This window comes from Bos indicus, chromosome 2, assembly GCF_029378745.1.
Source record: "Bos indicus isolate NIAB-ARS_2022 breed Sahiwal x Tharparkar chromosome 2, NIAB-ARS_B.indTharparkar_mat_pri_1.0, whole genome shotgun sequence".
NCBI lineage: Eukaryota > Metazoa > Chordata > Mammalia > Artiodactyla > Bovidae > Bos > Bos indicus.
The window spans coordinates 73,323,990-73,344,809 of NC_091761.1; the positions used below are offsets into that span (position 1 = coordinate 73,323,990).

The 20,820-nt window shown below is 43.2% G+C and overlaps 1 protein-coding gene across 2 annotated transcripts; it reads right to left on the reverse strand.

The window, feature by feature from the left end:
- Nucleotides 1–8,079: 8,079 nt before the first annotated feature.
- Nucleotides 8,080–18,586, reverse strand: NIFK (nucleolar protein interacting with the FHA domain of MKI67). 2 transcript variants are annotated; one of them, XM_019974093.2, is made up of 7 exons: nt 18,404–18,585; nt 17,155–17,292; nt 11,849–11,957; nt 10,012–10,223; nt 9,421–9,489; nt 9,229–9,297; nt 8,080–8,960 (listed from the first exon to the last, which is right to left on the reverse strand). In XM_019974093.2, exons 1-7 carry the CDS (start codon nt 18,506–18,508, stop codon nt 8,772–8,774), a joined length of 891 nt encoding a protein of 296 aa, XP_019829652.2. In that variant the 5' UTR covers nt 18,509–18,585; the 3' UTR covers nt 8,080–8,771. The 2 variants fall into 2 exon arrangements, with proteins under 2 accessions (XP_019829652.2, XP_070625309.1); XM_070769208.1 differs by lacking the exon at nt 17,155–17,292 and having other exon boundaries at nt 18,404–18,586.
- Between the last annotated feature and the right edge of the window lie 2,234 nt (nt 18,587–20,820).

Consider the following 20,820-nt stretch of genomic DNA (forward strand, 5'->3'; position numbering starts at 1 on the left):
TATTTTTGTCAAATGCACACAGACTATCTACCCATATATATATTACATTATGAGTCATAAAACAGGCCTAAATAAATTTAAAATGATTAAAATCATATAAAGTATGTTATCTTTAGACAATGGAATTAATTTAAAAATCAGTAACAAAAAATGTGGAAAATTCTCAAATATTTGGAAACTTAATAACATACTCTTAAACAATCCAGGTCAAAGAATAAAGCAGAAGGGAAGTTAAAAAATAGTTTGAATTGAATGAAAATGAAAAACATATAAACTTAATAAAACAACATATAAGTAACATATAATGAAACAACATACAAACTCCAATGCTATTAAAGCACTGCTTATATGAAAAAAAACAAAAACAAAAACAAATTATGGTCTTCTGTGAGCCTGGCTCCTAATTGCCTTGCTCCCTCCTATGGGATCCTGTGTCTTAGCCTTGGCCCTAATTGTCTCAAATATGTAATTCTTGATTAGAGGAATGATGCTTTTCAGACCAAGCAGCAGCATCAAAGTATCTGGAGGAAAATAAAAAGAACATCCTTATGTAGGTGTCAAATTTTTCTAATTTGGAGCAGAAGATGGATGAAAAGACTGATTTGTAACTTCCAGAAGTTTCAGGATGTCTCTGGAAAGAAACATGTAATGAGGATAGAGACATTGAAACTAGGCTAAAGTGGGTTTGTATCCTGACTCCAATCTAAAAGCTTGAGTCTCTAAGCAGAATTAACGTCTGAAGGAGTAATGGCGTTAGAGATTGACTGGAAGAGGATTCCGTGCTTCCTGCCCTTATTCTACAAGAAGCAGGGAGAGGGCGGGGACTGTGTTGAAAGAAGGATTTGACTGTTCATTATTTAATTGTTTAATTCAAAACAGAGTAACTTGCATAAACCAAGTGTTAGTCACTCAGTTGTGTCCGACTCTGTGACCCATGGACTGTAGCCTGCCAGGTTTCTCTGTCCATGGGATTCTCCAGGCAAGAATACTGAAGTGGGCTGCCATTTCCTCCTCCAGGGGAATCTTCTCAACCCAGAGATCAAACTCAATTCTCCTGTGTTTCCTGCACTGCAGGCGTATTCTTTACTGCTTGAGTCATCTGGGAAGACTGCATAAACCAAACGGATAGTCATAAAACTTCAGGGCTGGAAATGAGCTTAGATGTCCCTTTGCAAGTCACTGCCACATTAATGAATCCAGCTGTCCGTCCTAGGCTTCATCTTCCTTGACCTGTCCAGTGGCACCATCTTCACTTGACTTCCAGGCCCTCTGTGTCCTGGTTGTCCTCCCATCTTACTTCGATTCTCCTGCTTTGACTGGCTCCTGCCCCTCACCCTGACCTCCATGTACTAGAGTACCCCAGCTCCCTCACCACCTCCTCTAGGGCTCACTAGGTCTTAGGACTGTAACCTGAATCTTTGTCTTCAGCTCAGAGGTCTCCACTGAATATCAGACTGTATGTCCAATTGCACCTGTCATCTCTGTAAGTGGCTTTTGGCAGGAAAGAGGTTTCTGCAGGAGGCCCCTTTGTCTTGTTATTAACCTTAAACCAGGCGCCCCCATGATCTACTCAGTTCTGGCCCTAGCATACCTTTCAGATCTTTTAATCACACAATACCTTGTCTAACGTATTGGTTCTTTCCATAGATCAAAGAAGAGAAATGAACAAGTAATTAACAGATGACCAGATCTCTTCCCCAGCTTCCCCTTCAGTAATCTCAGGAATAAACTGTGTAAACAGATAGCATCAGGAGCAGTCCTAGCAGCAGCCTGTACACAGTAAAGGGTGGCAGCCACTCTGACCCCTCACCTCAGTGATTCACTGAGATTACTTCCCTCTTTCCCTTTAAAAACTTTCATGGCCGGACTTCCCTGGTGGCTCAGTGGTAAAGAATCTGCCTGCCAACGCAGGAGACACGGGCTGGATCCTCCAGGAAGATCCCATGTGCCTTGGAGCAACTAAGGCCGTGCACCACAGTTACTGAGCCTGTGCTCTAGAGCCTGGGAGCTGCTACTACTGAAGCCCTGTGCGCTCTAGAGCCTGTGCTCTGCAGCAACAGGAGCCACTGGAATGAGAAACCCCGGAAGCATACCTAGAGAGTAGCCCCTGCTCACTGCAATGAGAAAAAATCTTGCATAGCAACAAAGACCCAGCACAGCCAAAAATGAATAAATAAAATTATTAAAAAAACAAACAAACAACTTTCATGGCCGAGCAAAATCTTCAGAGGTGGTGTATGGGTACACTGAGCCCACCATCTCTAGATTGCCCTCATTCTGATTAAAGGCAACTTTCCTTTCTACCTACATTTGTCTCTCTCTTAAACATTTATTTATTCTTTTTATGGCTGCACAGTTTCGAGATCTTAGTTTCCTGACCAGAGATTGAACCCATGTCCTCAGCAGCGAAAGGACGGAGTCCTAGCCACTGACCCCCAGGGGATTCCCTCAGTCATCGATTTTTGAGCAGCAGCAGCCGGACTTGAGTTCAGGAACATCTCCAGGCAGTCTGATGGGCACCTCTGACTTCCACCTGGCATGTAGCTGCTGGTCCCCGACCTTCCTTGAAGCACCTTCTCACAGGTTTCATCTCAGTCAGTGCAGCTCTGTTTTTCCAGATGCTGTGGCCAAAATAGTTGGTGTCAAACTTCTCTTTTTTTCCCTCTCACACCATGCCAACATCAGCAAATCTGTCTACCTTCACACCATCTCCAAGTCGAGCACCCCTCGTCTCTTTCATTGTATCACCCTGGTCCAGCCCACTATGGATGCCCACTGGATGAAGGCCTGGGCATCAACTTCTTCTTGGGTGGTTTTTCAGTCTGTTTTCAGTATAGCAGGGATCCCTTGAAAATGTATACCCACCAGGAATTCCCTGGAAGTCCAGTGGTTAGGAGTCAGCACTTCTACTGCCTTGGTCAGGGTTCATCCCTGGTTGGGGAGCTAAGATCCCGCAAGCTGTGCCACACAGACACCCACCCACCCCCTCGCCACCAAATGTAAATTCACCAGTGCTCTTTGTCTTACACAGGGTCAAGGCTAACAATTAACAATGGCTTCTGAGGACCTGCCCCATCTGGCATCACTTTCCTTCCCCCTCATTCCTCCCACTGCCTTCTTCGCCAACTCTGTGCCATTTACACTGGTATCTTTTTAAAATTTGATTTAGGGCTACACTGGGTCTTCATGCTTTGTGCAGGCTTTCTTGAGTTGTGACAGTGGGGGCTATCTCATTGAGTTAATGAAACAAATATGATGTACCAGCATTGTTTCAATCACTGGGGTATAACCATTACTAGGACAAAGCTCCTACCCTTAGGAATACTGGCACTTGGAATGGGCTGTTGAAGCTGAATGAAGCTCCAGTACTTTGGTCACCTGATGCCAAGAGTCAACTCACTGGAAAAGATCCTGATGCTGGGAAAGATTGAGGGCAGGAGGAGAAGGGGGCGACAGAGGATGAGATGGTTGGATGGCATCACCAACTCTATGGACGTGAGTTTGAGCAAGCTCTGGGAGATGGTGAAGGACAGGGAAGCCTGGAGTGCTACAGTCCACGGGGTTGCAAAGAAACGACTTAGCAAGTAAACAACAACAAACAAACAATGAAGAGGAAACAAAAAAGGCTTCTTTTTTCCAGAAACTGGGCAGCTTCCTGGGGAGGCAGCACCCCAAGAGGACGAAGGGGGAGCACTTCTCCAGCTGAGGGACATGGCTGGTGGGGTGGAGCCCAGCGAGCAATTGAACAGGATGGACAGATTGATGTTTCACTCGGTTGGAACAATTCAAACTTTTCTACCTTTTGCGTGTAGTACCTATTCAGGCAATAACTTAAAATTGAAAAAAAATAAAAAGTCACCAGAAAACCTTAAATAATGAGCTAGGTGAGTAACATGCCTTTATATGGCTGATTCTACATTAACATTAAATCAGATAACTAGCTCTGTACAAATATGCAAGGTAGGAAACACTTCTACAATTTGCATTTACTAAACAACTTGCTTGCATTTTTTATTGTACCAGACATGCATTGGCAGTCTTTTTTTTAAAGCTAATTAGAAAAAAACCACAATATTTATCATCTAGCTAAGTGTTAAAGCAAAAATAGAAGAAAAATTGACACCTTCCTCCAGAAGAAAAAAATCATCAGTGATGATCCTATACCCCTGCCAAAAACCATCTGAATAGTTTCTCTCTTGGATGGACAATTCAGATTGTTCCCTTGTTTCTCGTCCAAAAGCTGTGCTTCTTCCCTTGACCCAAGGCCACAGCTCTTTCCTCTGGTGCTCAAGTCATAGTAGAACCTGTGAATGGAGCCGCCAGAGACCAGCAGCGTCGCTCAGGGCACATTTGCTGTGGAAACTATGTTTGGCAAGTATCGAATGTCTGAACTTCTTTTCCTGGGCATGGTAGGGTTGACAGCACTTATTCTTAACAGGGGAAATTCTAAACTTGGCCACTTATGAGCACAAAAATGTAACTTCCATAACACAGAACACATTTCCTTCTTTCTGTCAACACACACAGAGGCAGTGCAGGCCACCCAGATACTTGGTGAGCAATTTGTTTCTAAAACAGATTGCTTCCTGAGTCAGGAGAAATTTGTAGATAAGCATGTGAAATATTCTCTGGATCAATGGAGCAGTAACTGAAGCCCTGAACTGAAGCCAACTGAAGCCCTGACTTCCCAAACAATTATGTTTTGTTTCTGTTTTTGTTCCTAAGAGGAAAATGGCCAGAAATATAACACCTAGATAGAACTTGAAAATAATTTCAAATGTTTAGATTTACTAATTGAAATAGAAAAATGTCCCAGGGAATTTCCTGGTGGTCCAGTGGTTAAGACTCTGAGCTCTCACTGCCAAGGGCCTGTAAAACAGGGTTCGATTCCTGTTTGAAAAACTAAGACCTTGTAAGCTGCATGGTGGGAAAAAAGAAAAAAAGCCCCAATCTGTTTATTTTGTGCTTTTAATTTGGGCCTCATGAATAAAAAACCTAAATGAGCATAGTGTGTGGACAACAGGAAGTACTCTGAATAGAATGAGCTAAAGATTGTTTACAATGATGACAACAGTAAAGCTAAATTCTCTTGTATGAACTTTTTAAATACAGCCACCAAATTCTAATACACACTGGGGAACACCAAATTATAAAACCATTTTCCCATAATTATTGTCCAATGACCCTAAGCTATGCTTATTCATAACTACACGCAACTTCATAAGCTAGAAACGATCACGGTTCATTTCATCAGTATGTTGTGTTACTGGTTATCTGACATCCTTTTGCGAGTATGTTTTTAACAATAACCAATTACCCAAAGAATGTTACTAAGCACCCTGTTGCTTAAGAGTCATTTCACAGTGGCAGTTTCTATCTTTGGTTGTCTAGAAATTGGTGCTGTGTGGGTGTGTAAAAAGATGCTTCTCAGGGAGGTCATTTCTTTTAAATTGAAATGTAGTTGATTTACAATGTTGTGTTAATCCCATCCATACAACAGTGACTCAGTTATACATATATATACTATTTTTTAACATTAATTTCCATTAAGGTTTATCAGGATATTGAATATAGTTCCCAGTACTACTCAGTAGGACCTTGCTGTTAACCCATTCTACACATAATAGTTTTTCTCAGGGAAGTCTTGTTTAAAAAATAATTAGGGTATAAACCCCTTTAATAAGTTTGCATTTTGCTAGCTTCTTAAACGAACGGAGAGGACTGTAGATTTAAAGCGCCTGGGATCTGCTGCCATCTAGTGTTAGGTTGCTGACAGCTGCTTCAAAACTGAGCTCCGAAGAACCGAACTTTTCACCTCCTCCCACGCCTGCCCCAGTGCCCCACTTCTGCCTCCATTCCAGTCACCAGCCCATGTCAGCACAAAGCTTTTGCGTCTTTCCTTTTTCCCACTGTCACTAACAATCTAGCTTTCATGCCCATTTTGTTGGAAGGACGTCAAAAGAAGTCAGTTGAATTGGCTCACCATATGCTATTTCTGGGCAAGTTCTTTAAGCTCTCTGGGCTTCAGTCTCATTGTTCAGATAGGAACAGAACTGCCTAACTTCATAGGTTGTCCTGATTAAATGAGCTAATACACATGCAAGGATTTAATAAATGTTCATTATCATCACACATCTATCAAACCTGAGTCCTTAATGGAAATACAAGTATTGAAAATAGTCTGGGGAATTCCCTGGAGGTCCAGCGGTTAAGACTCAGCACTTTCACTGCAGTAGCAGTCTAACCCCTGGTCGGGGAAATAAGATGCCTCAGAGCTGGAAAAAAGGAAACAGCTTGTATTACTTTTCATTTTATTATCAGAACGCAGAAATTGGGTTCTGTAAGACAATTCAGGCTGCTTGTTTTTCAGAGGTCCATTCTGGATAAAAAGTCCTTTGAAAATATTTGCACCCAGGCTATAGCTTCTTCTTTTTTAAAAAATTGAAGTTACAAAGTTAGTTTCAGACATACAGCAAAGTGATTCAGTTTATATGTGTATTCATTTTCAGATTGTTTTCCATTATGGGTTATTACAAGATATTGAGTACAGCTTCCTGTGCTATACAACAGGTTCTTGTTTGTTATCTGTTTCATATACAGTGGTGTGTATGTTAATCCCAAATTCCTAAATTATCTATCCCTACCCTTAACTGTTTTTTTTAGTGGCATGGGCAGCTTGCAGGATCCCTACCAGGGAACTTCCTAAAACTCACTTCTCAATCTTTTCAACTATTTAAAAATGTAAAACAAAACCCTGCAGCGGGTTGGATTGGGCAGCAGGATAACTGGTCGCTTTGAGGGCCACAGGCTGCCCCATGATGTAGTTAGGTTTGGGCCTTGTGATTTTTTCTGCCTATAGAAAGTGCAAATTACTTGTATACATTCATCACACTTGTGGGCTGAGAGCAGCCATGGGCATCACTGCACAGGGGACAGAGCCCTGCTGTGCCCACCTGTCAGTCCTTGAACAGCCTTTGCCGTACTGCAGTGAGACACACTCATGATCCATCAGCCACGGTTACAACTTCCAGATTCTTGATTTTTTCCCTACAAAATCTGAGGATCAACCCCACACTACTTTGACAAATGCTCCTAATACAGTCCCCAGGAAAATGTTAAGTTCAACTCTATTTCTTTGCCATGATATATGCTAAAAACCCCTCTCCCCATCCAGCTCCAGGGTACATCAAAAAACTCCTCACACGTCAAGTGATGATGATCAGTACAATGCTGGAAGAGGAGTGTCTGGGCAGTAGGTCAGGAAACAGGGAAATAATAAAAATCTGTCAGGCTGCATTGGTAAGCTTATCTGGTGCTTTCCCAGAATGGAAACCAGATGGACTTCTAGATCCACAAATTCAGACATGGTTCAAAGAGTTAGGCAGTTCTGTTACTCATTCAATTTAATTAAACATAATGAACATAGTCTGTATAGGGACTAATCTAGAGCTAAGATGTTCTTTGTATGTTTATTTTTGGGTGCGTGTGGCTCTGTTGGTACTTGTGGGCTTTCTCTAGTTGCAGTGAGCAGGGGCTGGTCTCAAGTTGCAGGGCACAGGCTTCTCACTGCAGTGGCTTCTCTTGTTGCGGAGAATGGGCTCTAAGTGCGCAGGTTCAGTTGCTCTGTGGCATGTAGAATCTTGACCAGGGATGAACCTGTGTCCCTTGCACTGACTGGCAAATTCTTAACCACTGGACCACCAGGCAAGTCCCTATGCTCTCTGTGTATTAAAACTGATTCACCTAGGTCAGTATTATCATCATAATATGTAACAAATATTACATGAAAAAACGTTTGGTGGTAATGAATCCTTTTAATGAAACTGAATTAGCTGATCCCTTGTGGCTCAGCTGGTAATGAATCCACCTGCAATGCATGAGACCTGGGTTCAATCCCTGGGTTGGAAAGATCTCCTGGAGAAGGGAAAGGCCACCCGCTCCAGTATTCTGTCCTGGAGAATTCCATGGACTGTACTGTATTAGTCCCCGGGGTCGCAAAGAGTCGGACATGACTCAGAGATTTTTACTTCACTTCAATTAGCTGACACATTTCAAGGGTATCAAAACCTTAAAAGATCATTCAAAGGCAAAACCCAACATTTTTTATTTCAGGATATCCAAGTTCCCCTTGCATACAAAAAACAGAAAAAGTTTATCAGGTGGTCACTACATGAATCTTGAAACCAAATTCCTGATTGATGATACTGATATAAGATGGTAGTTATTAATTAATCCATGCCAGCCCACCACAAACTAATTTAACATTGGTAAAAATGATCGTATATACATAAATGAGTGTCTATTAGTACTGACACCTCCTTCTCACTCCCCATAGAATTTGACTTCTAGTTTCAGCCATCTGATGGGTTAAATGCGCTTGGTCTAATAGAGAACTATTTTGATGGTCAAGCAAGATTTTCTTTATTTGATGGTAACAACAAAGGTTACAGTTTAGTACTTAAACCAGCAGTTAATAGTGATTTTCTCTCCAGGCAGAGTAACTAAAAGCACCTGTGAAAACTGCAAAGAAAACTAGGGACAGGACAAGAGGCAGCGGAAGCCTGGCTGCTGTAAACTGGTGTGCACCCCTGCATTCCAGCAAGGGCAGGGGAGCCAGAATCACCGACTGCTTTCCTCAGGGACTTGAATTGACAGTTTTTTCCCAACTATCTTGTTACTGGTTGCATTCCACTGTACCCAGTTAAATATAAAGAATTAGTCTTCTTAATAAAATCATCTTTTCAGAAGAACTATACACATTAAAAAAAAAATCACTGATTGTGTTTCCTTCGTCTTTTTTTCTTTGAACTTGCAGGTGATTGAGTCTCCTGTGTTTCTTCTTTTACACCAGATACGGGCTGTTTGAAAACTATTTCATTATCTTTATCATCATCATTCATTTTAGCCACTTCAGATTTTCGTTTCTCCAAAAATGCTGGTGTACAAACTGGTGTGGGACCCTGGGTTCAAGTGAAAGATTATAATACATAAATGTGGGAAGATATTAGGAATGACCCTCTCCCGCCACCACTCCTCTATTTTTATAAGTTACACATATTATTTTTGGCCTGTTTCCATCATTTGATGATATAGCTGCACATGATCAAGCGCTTAGGTGCTGATCACACTTCGTTACAAGACTAAGCAAGCAAAGCGACAGTAGCAGCAACTGCCTTTCCTCCTTTAAACTGCAATACTGGATTCCCAGAATACTGAGGACAATCTTACCTGGCTATCCACAGCCTTCTCAGGAGTCTCAGGAGTGACTGAAGCGGCTTTCTTCTTCTTACGTAAAGCCTTCAATAAATTTTAAGAGACTACATCAATCTGCGTGTTGACTAGATGTAGTGGTCCTCAATGGACTTCCCCATTTATCTTTTTCTAATATCAAGTGGGTAATATGATAAGCAAAAGTTTTACCTGGTGCTTTCTGGAATTTTGAGGACCAGTGTTTGAAGCATTTTCCTCATTTTTATGTAATACCTTAACCTAAGTAAGCATACAGAAGTAATAGAAAAAGAAGTTGTAAAACTAGCAGTCTCACATATGTATATTTTAAAACTTACCATTAGATCATTATACATATGCTTATTAGTTAATTCTGACATAGACTTTTAGGACTATTTCCAACTTAAAAGGACCATGAAACAAAATTTTAACTAAAATGGCATATAAAGGATGGTCATTTTACAGTCTTGGTATTTACTGGTAACATACAATAAACCAAACATTTAATCCTGGCAATGACACCTTTACTAGTAATCTACAAGCATTATGGTTTTCAGTCAAATAAGGTTTCACTCAATCATCTAAAACTACTAAATCAGGTACGTGTTGCAAATTGGTTAATCCCGTTCAGGATTTCCTCCCCTGTGTAGTGTAACAGGAAATACTAGGACTGCTTGACAAACCTACAAAGACAAGCCTACAATGACTGCAGTATCAAAAATTCAGTCAAAACCTCGTAGGGGGAGATACTGGGTTAGACATTTTATACAAAGGAATACACACCAATGAAGGGAAATTATAATCAATCCCCTTTTTAGCCAATCTCTTCCTGAGTAATTTTTCCTTCTTTTTAAACCGCTCCTCCATCCGTAGCTTTTGAACAAGTGACCGATTCTGATTGTACCGTTTCACTGCTGGATATGATGGCCTTTTAAATGGCATATGCCACTCTCTAAAAAGTTCTTCATGTACCTTTTCAGGTGGTATAAAATGACCTACAATTAAAAAAGAAAGAAAAAAAAAGTTTTCAATCAAGTAGGAGGGAGAGGATTTTAATGAGAACTCCAGACTCTCCCTTGTGTCACTTGTAGCATACTCAAATTGATGTGTCCCCCATTTACAAGGAGAAGCCTGAAAGAAAAAAGCAGGTACCCAAGGGAAAGTCAGGCAGCCCACAATTACCCACCACTCACTCACTGTGTGCCAAGAACGATTCCAGGACTAGAGATACATGAGTGAACAAGACGAGTGCATAGAGGAGAGTGTGGAAATTAAGTCTTAGGGTTCCCAAAGCTAAAAGGACTCCCACTTTTAGACTGTGTGACTCACGACAGCAGAAGCTCTTACCTTCTGGCTCATATCCTCCAGGCACCTGCCCAGGACTAAGGCAGCTCACTGCTTATCTGTATCTCTCTGTTTAGGGATGCACACTGAGCCCCTTATGCAGGGAAGCCAAAATCCCTGGGATCTACCCTCCACCAGTGATAGATGGTACACAAATATCCCAGTTTCTGTGCTTGTCAGCTGGGATAATTCTGTTTCCCAAGGTGACCAGCAGGAAGGAGCCCAAATGCCTAAATAACCTGCTTGCTAAAATACCCTTTACTGACTTCCTTCCTTCCTTTACTGACTGTCAAATCTTCACTCCTTACAAGTATTTCCCTGGGATCACCTCCAAGACAAACTACTCCCCTGCAAAAAAAAGAAAAGGTGGGGATGTGGCTAACACCTCACATCGGAGTTTGGCACTGTTTTTGCCACCCTTCAGAAGTCAGGTGGAGCACAGCAGGGATCTCACACACGTGGTCACCCAATCACCCACTTCGTCCTGGCAAGAGCCACATTTTTCACGTGTGAATAACACCCAGGATCTCAGGGGGCTCCTGGGACCCTCTCTCACAGCAATAGGAACTAAGATGGAGAGGTGTGACCTGGGTGCTGGCTCTGGATGAGCTGCTCTGGGGAGGCGGGTCGGTGGGAGCTCCACCTCCTGCAGGATGAACCTCTCATCTGCTACTGTTGCCCTTGTACTTCCAATGGTTTCTCTGCAGGGGAGCTTCAGCCAAGGCCATGAAGACTGGCTGACATGTGACTCCTCACCCTGAACATCATCCTGTCTAGGACCATTAGTGGTTTCTGCTGTCCTCGGCATGTATTCTAAACTGTGCTTTACATGGCTTCTGGTAACCTGACCTTTATTCATCTATTTTCTTGCTACGCTCTTTGAAGGCAATTACGTTTGTCACTGGTTTGGCATTTGCTGTCCCCCCACCAAATTCTCAGTTCCACCCCTTCACCTGGCTGTTATTTAATCTTCAGGTTCCAACTTTAATGACTCTTCCTCAGGGAAGCCTCCCACACCTCACCAGGAAGCCCTTCCTATTTACTCCTTAAGGAAACTGTTCCAACTCCATCTCAGCAGAAAACAGCTCTCACTCCAGAAATCTTAAAATTCCAGTTCAAACCTATCTTGAAAATGCACTTAAATTGTTGCACCACTACTTAGGAGACTCATCCCAGGGATGAGGTGGGACGTCCAAGCAGCTAAGCAACTTCTCACCGCAGCCACCATCAGCAGGAGCATCCCTGAAATCCCACAGGCTAAGAATCGGGTACTTACACTTCAAGAGTCTTTCACCAAAAAGGTAGTTGTTCATTGTTTCAGCAGCTATTTTGGCAACATCTTCAGATTCAAACTCCACAAAGCCGTAGCCTTTGCTATTTCCAGTCTGCAATGACAAATCCACCACAAAAAGCAGAACAATTACATACTAATGTGCCACCAAACCCCTAAAATGTCATTAATGTACATTAGCTGTGTCCGACTCCTGCGACACCATGGACTGTAGCCTGCCAGGCTCCTCTGTTCATGGGATTTTCCAGGCAAGAATACTAGAGTGGGTTGCCATTTCCTTCTTCAGGGGATCTTCCCGATCCAGGGATTGAACCTGGGTGTCCTGCACAGCAGGCAGATACTGACTGAGCTACCAGGGAATTCCCAGTAGGAATAGCATTAAGGAATAACATTAAGACACCTTTAATTTTCAACTTCAAATCACATAGTGTGCAGACTGTTACAGGGAAAGAAAAGATCCAAAATAGTCTAAATTTGCCTCTGGTTTTGAAGATTTCCTGGGATTATAGTTGGAATTTATTCAGTAGCAACAGCCAACATAAAGGAATCTGGTAGGCTCCATAGTCCTTTATTCATTGACCTCATGGGTGGTCATATTATCCATCTACTTGGGAGATGGAATAAATGCGTCACAAAAATACAGGTAATGTAATTCCCATTTATATGAAAAAAAAAGGAAAGAAATTAAGTCAGTGTCTCCCAGCCCATCAATAAAACATCGCATTCACTGTCATGTTTAACAACGACTGACTATCTCCACAGCTGAGGGCACAGGACCAGGGACCACTCTCTCAGAGACACACATGCTGGGTTCTGGCCTCTACACCGCAACATAATGAGCTTGCTAACAGGAGTTCTAAAGTCCAAATGCTCAGGTTTGAATCTTAGCTCTGACACTCAGATAAGGAATGTTTAAGCCTCAGTTTTTCCTAAAATGAGGATAAAATAAACACTCTCATAGAGTTGCCATGAAAACACAAAATAACTGGCAAGTGCTCCACACTTTTGTCAAGTAGTCAATACATGTTACTTTAGGGTGGCAGGGTATGCCTACCCCACATCTGCTCCTCTGGCAAATAATTATTGAGCTGAAGGTACTGAGAAATAGAACAAGAAACTCTGCCCTCCCCTTATTTACCTAAAAACAGGACACAAATTTAGAAAGGTGTCCTCTCCCTTCTATCAGAAAGATGTTAGAGGAATCCACACAAGAAACTTTACTAAGCAGATTTTATCACTAAGATCCAAACCTGGGCATTTGGACTTTAGAATTCTTATGAGCCTCCTGATATTTGCCTCCCCACAACTTGCAACCACATAAACTCAAAGCACTGTTCCCTCATCTTGTCACTCCTCAAAGTTCTCACAACCCTTTCTTTGAGCACTCCCATGAGTAAGCAAACATTTTAGTCTCTTTTTAATCTGTTTTTCAGTCCAATTTATAGGGTCTCAGCCTAGGGCAGTAGAAAAAGAACTTTCCCTCCTCTACAGTTCCAATTCTTAGTGACAACAACTAGGAAAACTTTACAATCTTGCATTAAACAAACTATTTTCGGATATGGCTCAAAACTGGTCATGTGATCCTGGAAATAAGAAACCATTCACAGGCTGTGTGGCTTAACAAGAGTTGGGAGCCAGGAGGCTGACTCCTAGCTGTGCTAGTGACTAACAATCAGGACACAGCCACCACCTAGAGTCTCAGGTTAGTTATCTGCAACAGGATGATTCTGGTAAAACTTTAAATGTCTGACAATCCTCCTACCATCCCAACTCTCACTCAGGAGGGGAACGATGGTGGAGTGTAAGACACTATAATAAATCTTTTGAAATCTGATGTGAAAATACATGTCAAGTGTCCCCCAAACCAAACACTCAAAAGCCAAAACCTTGACCTAGTAATCCAAGAAAGTTAGAAATACCAAGCAGATAGTCAAAACTGGGGTGGGTAGCTTTATAATATGCAACAAAGCTGGAAATGTTACATTTCAGTGCACTGCATCAAGGAGCAGACTTTCTAAGAAAACTGGCCTCAACTCTTTAAAAGAGCCAATGTCAAGAAAAACCAAACAAGCAAAACAGGGGTAGAGAGACTGTTCTACATAGGATGAAGAGATAAACGATCAAGTGCAATGCATAAACCCTAACTAGATCCCAGAATGGCAGGGACTATTGCAGATATTTGAAGAGGGGCAGTAAATGAGATTATCATTTTGTGATTATGTAGCACAATGTCCTTCGGAGAAGGAAATGGCAACCCACTCCAGTGTTCTTGCCTGGAGAATCCCAGGAACAGGGGAGCCTGGTGGGCTGCTGTCTATGGGGTCGCACAGAGTCAGACACAACTGAAGCGACTTAGCAGCAGCACAATGTCCTTATTCTTAGATTTATGATGATGTATTTATATTAAAGTATTACAACTATCACTTTCTTCAAAAGGTTAAAAACCCAAAAAAGTATGTACGTTTTTATAGACATGAGAAGAGATGAAGCTAGTGTATCAGGATATTAACAATGAGTGAATCCAAGGGAGGATGTTCATTACACTTTCCTTTCTACTTCCCTGTCAACATTTTCAGAACACAAGGCTGGTGAACACAACTGCACTTCTTTATGGAAAAACACTTACAAAATAACAACCCACAAAAGGCAGAAAAAAAAGTCTTTGAAAAAAACAATAAGGGCAAAAACATGAATAAGTGTTTCACAGAACACCAAAGGCTGATAAACAAATAATGATACTCAATCTCACTACTGCATTCATCTCACGTGCTAGTAAAGTAATGCTTAAAATTCTCCAAGCCAGGCTTCAGCAATATGTGAACTGTGAACTTCTAGATGTTCAAGCTGGTTTTAGAAAAGGCAGAGGAATCAGAGATCAAATTGCCAATATCCGAAGGATCATCGAAAAAGGAAGAGAGTTCCGTGCACGATACTGGATGCTTGGGGCTAGTGCACTGGGACGATCCAGAGGGATGGTATGGGGAGGGAGGAGGGAAGAGGGTTCAGGATGGGGAACACATGTATACCTGTGGCGGATTCATTTTGATATTTGGCAAAACTAATACAATTATGTAAAGTTTAAAAATAAAATTAGAAAAAAAAAACAAAAAACAAAAAAAACATCTATTTCTGCTTTCTTGACTATGCCAAAGCCTTTGACTGTGTGCATCACAATAAACTGTGGAAAATTCTGAAAGAGATGGGAATACCAGACCACCTGACCTGCCTCTTGACAAACCTATATGCAGGTCAGGAAGCAACAGTCAGAACTGGACATGGAACAACAGACTGGTTCCCAATAGGAAAAGGAGTACGTCAAGGCTGCATATTGTCACCCTGCTTATTTAACTTATATGCAGAGTACATCATGAGAAATGCTGGACTGGAAGAAACACAAGCTGGAATCAAGATTGCCGGGAGAAATATCAATAACCTCAGATATGCAGATGACACCACCCTTATGGCAGAGATTGAAGAACTAAAGAGCCTCTTGATGGAAGTGAAAGAGCAGAGTGAAAAAGTTGGCTAAAGCTCAGCATTCAGAAAACGAAGATCATGGCATCTGGTCCCATCACTTCATGCAAATAGATGGGGAAACAGTGGAAACAGTGGCCGACTTTATTTTTCTGGGCTCCAAACTCACTGCAGACGGTGACTGCAGCCATGAAATTAAAAGACGCTTACTTCGTGGAAGGAAAGTTATGACCAACCTACACAGCATATTGAAAAGCAGAGACATCACTTTGTCAACAAAGGTCCGTCTAGTCAAGGCTGTGGTTTTTCCTGTGGTCATGTATGGATGTGAGAGTTGGACTGTGAAGAAAGCTGAGCACAGAATTGATGCTTTTGCACTGTGGTGTTGGAGAAGACTCTTGAGAGTCCCTTGGACTGCAAGGAGATCCAACCAGTCCATCCGAAAGGAAATCAGCCCTGAAGGACTAATTGGAAGCTGAAACTCCAATACTCTAGCGACCTGAAGCGAAGGGCTGACTCACTGGTAAAGACCCTAATGTTGGGAAAGATTGAGGGCAGGAGGAGAATGGGATGACAGAGGATGAGATGGTTGGATGGCATCACCGACTCAATGGACATGGGTTTGGGTGGACTCTGGGAGTTGGTGATGGACAGGGAGGCCTGGCGTGCTGTGATTCACGGGGTCGCAAAAAGCTGGACATGACTGAGCGACTGAACTGACTGAATCTCACTAAAAATTAGGCAGATCATTCTACACTCATCCAGAGGATATATTATAAAGTGCTATTTTTCAAACTCAGAGTTTGAAGAGTTTAAAAGTTGCCCTTTTAAAGGGCAGCAGAATCAATTTATTATGCCAGAAAAGTATTTTTAAATAAACTGAATGGGAAAATTAAGTATTATCTTCCTAGATTTTTATTTCAGTTAATGTTTACGTACAGGTTCATGTGTGCTGGCTTGTGCTGTAAAACTTACTTCTTATTGTGGATTCAAGGTCTGAAAAATACTATTCAAGAGAAAGTCACCTATACCTGCACAAAGAATGTTCCCAGCAGTTTCATCGACAAGACTGGAAGAAAGCTAACGTTCAACAAGAGGGTGGATAAACAAACTGCAGCATATTCAGGCAGTGACAACAGAGCAGGGACAAGTAGTTAACTGTTCTGTTGTAACTTAAGTGGTAAAATGTGAAAAAACTGTATCAAGAAAAAAAGAGATTCCAATAACAAGAATTCTGTGGTTACAAGTATTGTATGTGGGAAAAAAATAAAGTTGGCCACACCCTATTACTGAAATAAACCACACAAATCTTTATTAGGAGGTAGGTATGATACAGTGACATTTTTACAATACTTTGTGTATCAGGCACTGTTCTAAGAATCTTATACTTATTACCTCATTTAAGCTTTGATTCAATACTCCTGAGAGGCTAGTGCAATTTTGCTCATATTTTAAATCAGAAAACAAGCACGCAGGTTATAGAATTTGCCCAAAGTCACAGAACCAGTAAGGTGTAGAGTCCAGCCTCACACTTAAGTTCATGAACCCTTGGGTTAGTAGTTACAGGATAAAAAGGACTCACTAGGATTGCCAATTTTATTTGAGGAACTGAGGCAATTACCTTAAAAAAAAAAAAAGTAAAATACACATTCACAGGAATACTAATTTTGTTTTCCATCTGCTTCAGGTTTTAGACCTTATCCAATCCCTTTCTGGAATGAAGTGTGATAATCGAACATGCAAACATGCTCCAAAACCTGTCAAGGATGATATGCTTTTGGAAAATAAAACAATCTAATTCAATACAAAAATCTTACCTTTTTACTCCTGGACAGTCTGAATCTTGTAACAGTGCCAAATTGGGAAAAATATGCTCGGATCTGGGTTTCATAAAGGGTTGGTGGTAAGTGGCCCACATAGATTACTCCAGGAGTAGGTTTTTGTTTCTCCTGTTGCTGAAAACATAAAGACCAGGGAAATATATATATATATATATATATGTTTTTAATTAAAAAAAAAATCACACTGCAACAAAACTTGTGAAACTCTGCTCTTAGATTAAGACAAGAGATCAAAAACCTACCCTGTATTTCCACTTACCACAACAGAAACTATAAAGAATAATAGTGAAGAGACTTATGGTTGCCCGGGGGGGGGAGCGGGATGGGGGAGGAGTGGGAGTTTAGGGTTAGCAGATGCAAACTATTATATGGAAAATGGATAAACAACAAGGTCCTACGGTATAGCACAGGGAACTATATTCAACACCCCAGGAGAGATTAACACAACACTGTAAATCAACTAAACTCCAATGGAAAAAAAAAAAAAAAAGGGTGTCCTCGAAGACAATCGCCAAGCAGTAGCCTGTCTTCTCAGCTTCCCTCTCCGAGCACGAATACTCAGTAACTACACGCTGAATTAACAGATAAAATCTGGCCTAAGAACTCTAACAAACATACCCTTCAATATTGTTTGCAGATCACCATTTACTCGCACCCAAGTAAAGAAACAATTTTAAGACGTCAGTAAACCTCCACGAAGCCTACTAACCTTTTAGTATCTCTGTCCTCGAATCCCTGCCTTCGGTAACACAGACTTTTAAGCTTTCCCATGTACATTTTATGATAAAATCTTGGGCAGATATTATTGAACTTGATATCAGGGCCCCCAAACAGCAAATAGAACTTGGGTAATACTGTCTTTTAAGAATTCCAAAACCACTAACCAGGCAAACAAACCTCCCCAGTTCGGGGGCCCAGCCGAAGTAGGACTGGAGCTGATCCGCGGGACGAGGGCTGACCCAACAGCTGGCTCTCCTCTCTTCGAGCATCCCCGCGATATCCACTCCTTACCTTACCTCCGTAAGGACCCTAAAGTCCGCGCGGCCCAAAGCCGTCACTTCTCGGTCCTCCCGAGGAAACCTCGGCCCGCAAGCTCTTGAGGTCGGGTCCCGACCTGGGTGACGCCGGACGAAGCACACGCTTGGGGAGGCCGAGGCGCGCGGGCGGGACACCCAGACCCGGTCCGCCACCTCTCCTCGCGGTCGGGCCCGCGCCGGCCGCTCACCTTGGTCGCACGCCGACGAACCTGAGCCACCTCCTTTTTAAATTTGGCATCCTCCTGCGGGTTTAGGGACAGGAGTGGCTTTGCCGGGCCACCGAACGCCGCCATGCCGCCAGCTCGTACTCCGACGAGACCCACGCGGTACACCCGGAAACGCCAGACCCTCTGCTTCCCCAAAGCGGAAGGGAGGGCGGGGCCTGCGGCACGGCTCCGGGGCGGAGCCTGGGTGCACGGCGCGGGGGCGGAGCCTGGGTGCACGGCGCGGGGGCGGAGCCTGGGCGACAGCGTAGCGCGGGGGCGAGGCATAGGGCGTGGCGCAGCGAGGTGAAAGGGCTCAAGGGGCTTCTCGGCTGGCAGGTGTCGTCTGGCACGTTCAGGGTTGCCTCCATTTGGAGGTGCTCATTCGCCTGGCTGCTCAATATTTAGATATCCTGCCTGACAGTGATTCTACCTGCCAACGAGGTCAGCTCTGTGTCCGGGAACTCCCCTTGGGAGGGCTTTTCTAAGCTGATCTGATGCTTTTAGCAAGGGTGTCGTCTTCTGTTGCCTACAGGAGATGGCTTTCACTCCTTGCATTGTTGCAGGGCTGGCCTCTTGGCTGTTCTCAAAATTAGATGTTTGATGTATGAGTCAGATACTGGTCTAGGATACAGAGCAGGTTCTACGGTTCCCTGAGGGTCCCTTCCGTGTGTGTGTGTGTGTGTGTGTGTGTGTGTGTGAACAGCCCCCTCTATTCCTGACATCTCTTAGTTCCTATGGGGAGGGAAAAGGAGGAGCAGAGTAGGGGAAGACGGCAAACTGACGGGATCTTCTGGGAGATCCCCTCTCAGATTTCTCCGACCCGCTTCAGGAATTCCTGGCCTCCAAAGGATCAGGTGGTGACACAAGTCTTATCAAAATTGAGTGAGCATGCGGATTGCCAATTCTGATTCCTGGGGGGAGGGGGGGGGGCAGGGCCTCAGGTTCTGTCTTTCTAACAAGCTCCCAGGTGAGGCTGATGCTCTGTGGATTACACTTTGATTATCAGGAGTAGAGACATGGGGAACTGATCACTGAACTGGGTTGAATTGCTGTCCCCTCAAAAGATATGTTTAAGTCTTCACCTCAACACCTGTGATGCAGACAGGATCTTTGCTGATGTAATCATGTTCAGATGAGGTTGTTATGGAATAAGGTGGGCCCTAATCCAATGATTAGTGTCCTTATAATAAGGAAACTTGGACACACACACACACACACACACACACGGATAATGCCACGTGATGATGGAGGCAGAGATTGGAGAGATGTCATAAACTGAGGAACACCAGGAATTGCTGGAAGAGGTAAGGGACTATTCTTCCCTAGAGTCTTCAAGAGAATGGCTCTGCCAAAATCTGGGACTTGGATTTCTAGCCTCTAGAACTGTGGGAGAAGACATTTCTGTTGTTTCCAGCCACCCAGTTTGTGGTCATTTGTAATGGCAGCCTTAGGAAACGAATACAGTTACCACTTTGGTGCAGCCTTAAATGATGTTCTGAGGAAAACACTTTGATTAATCTTGGGGCTTACTTGACACCTTACCACGAGGTAGTGGAAGAACTCTTGGATGTTCATAGAAAGCTACCAGGACACCCTCCCCTTGGCCTTCACCTGATCATAGAAGTCTGCCCTTAACTGGGGACAGAGTCTCAGCCCTTGAATCCTCACTGCATCCCAGACCTGTTTCATTTTCCCCTTTCTGAGCTTGAGTCAGTCACAGCGCCTTCAATGACGTATGCTCTGGCCCTGCCAGGGACCATCTCATTCTCCTCTGACTTTGCTGTCTAGAGCCCAGGGATCATAGGAGTTGTGCTCTTCTGGTCAGAGAATCCAGAAGCCCACTAGACCCTTGGCCATGTGCCTGGGGAAAAATCCTCCTCCTCTCAGGTGGTACCTCAGTTTTCTCAGCCATAAATAAGATTTTGGTTGAGATGATTGTTAAGTTTCCTGGGTGGAGGTGGGGGAGTCTGTACTGTTTAGTGGCAGCAGCATCAGTACTAATGATCAGAATGGCAGCTGGCCTTCCACATGCCCAGGTAATAGACGTGGGCTGCCTATATTTGTCTCTTCCTTCCTTCTCTCCTTCTTAACTTCTTTCCCTGTTTTCCTCCCTCTCTTCCTTCCTCCTGATTTGCATGTAGAATGGGGAGGCTACTTGGGTGAGATGGTTCTCACTGAGTTAGACTGTCCCATACACACTGCCTTGGCATCTGTCCCCAGCACTCATTGCCAGCGCCACCCCACCCCAGTCACTTAACAACGTGTAACAAATGCCTCCCAGGCACTTCCCCAGACCAAGTGGACTGTTGAGTGAGCTCACTGCAGTTCTCCCCATCTTTCTCCCCCTCTGTCTTCCCATGCCACCCCTCACTTGGGATAGAATATGGGCACGTCTTTCC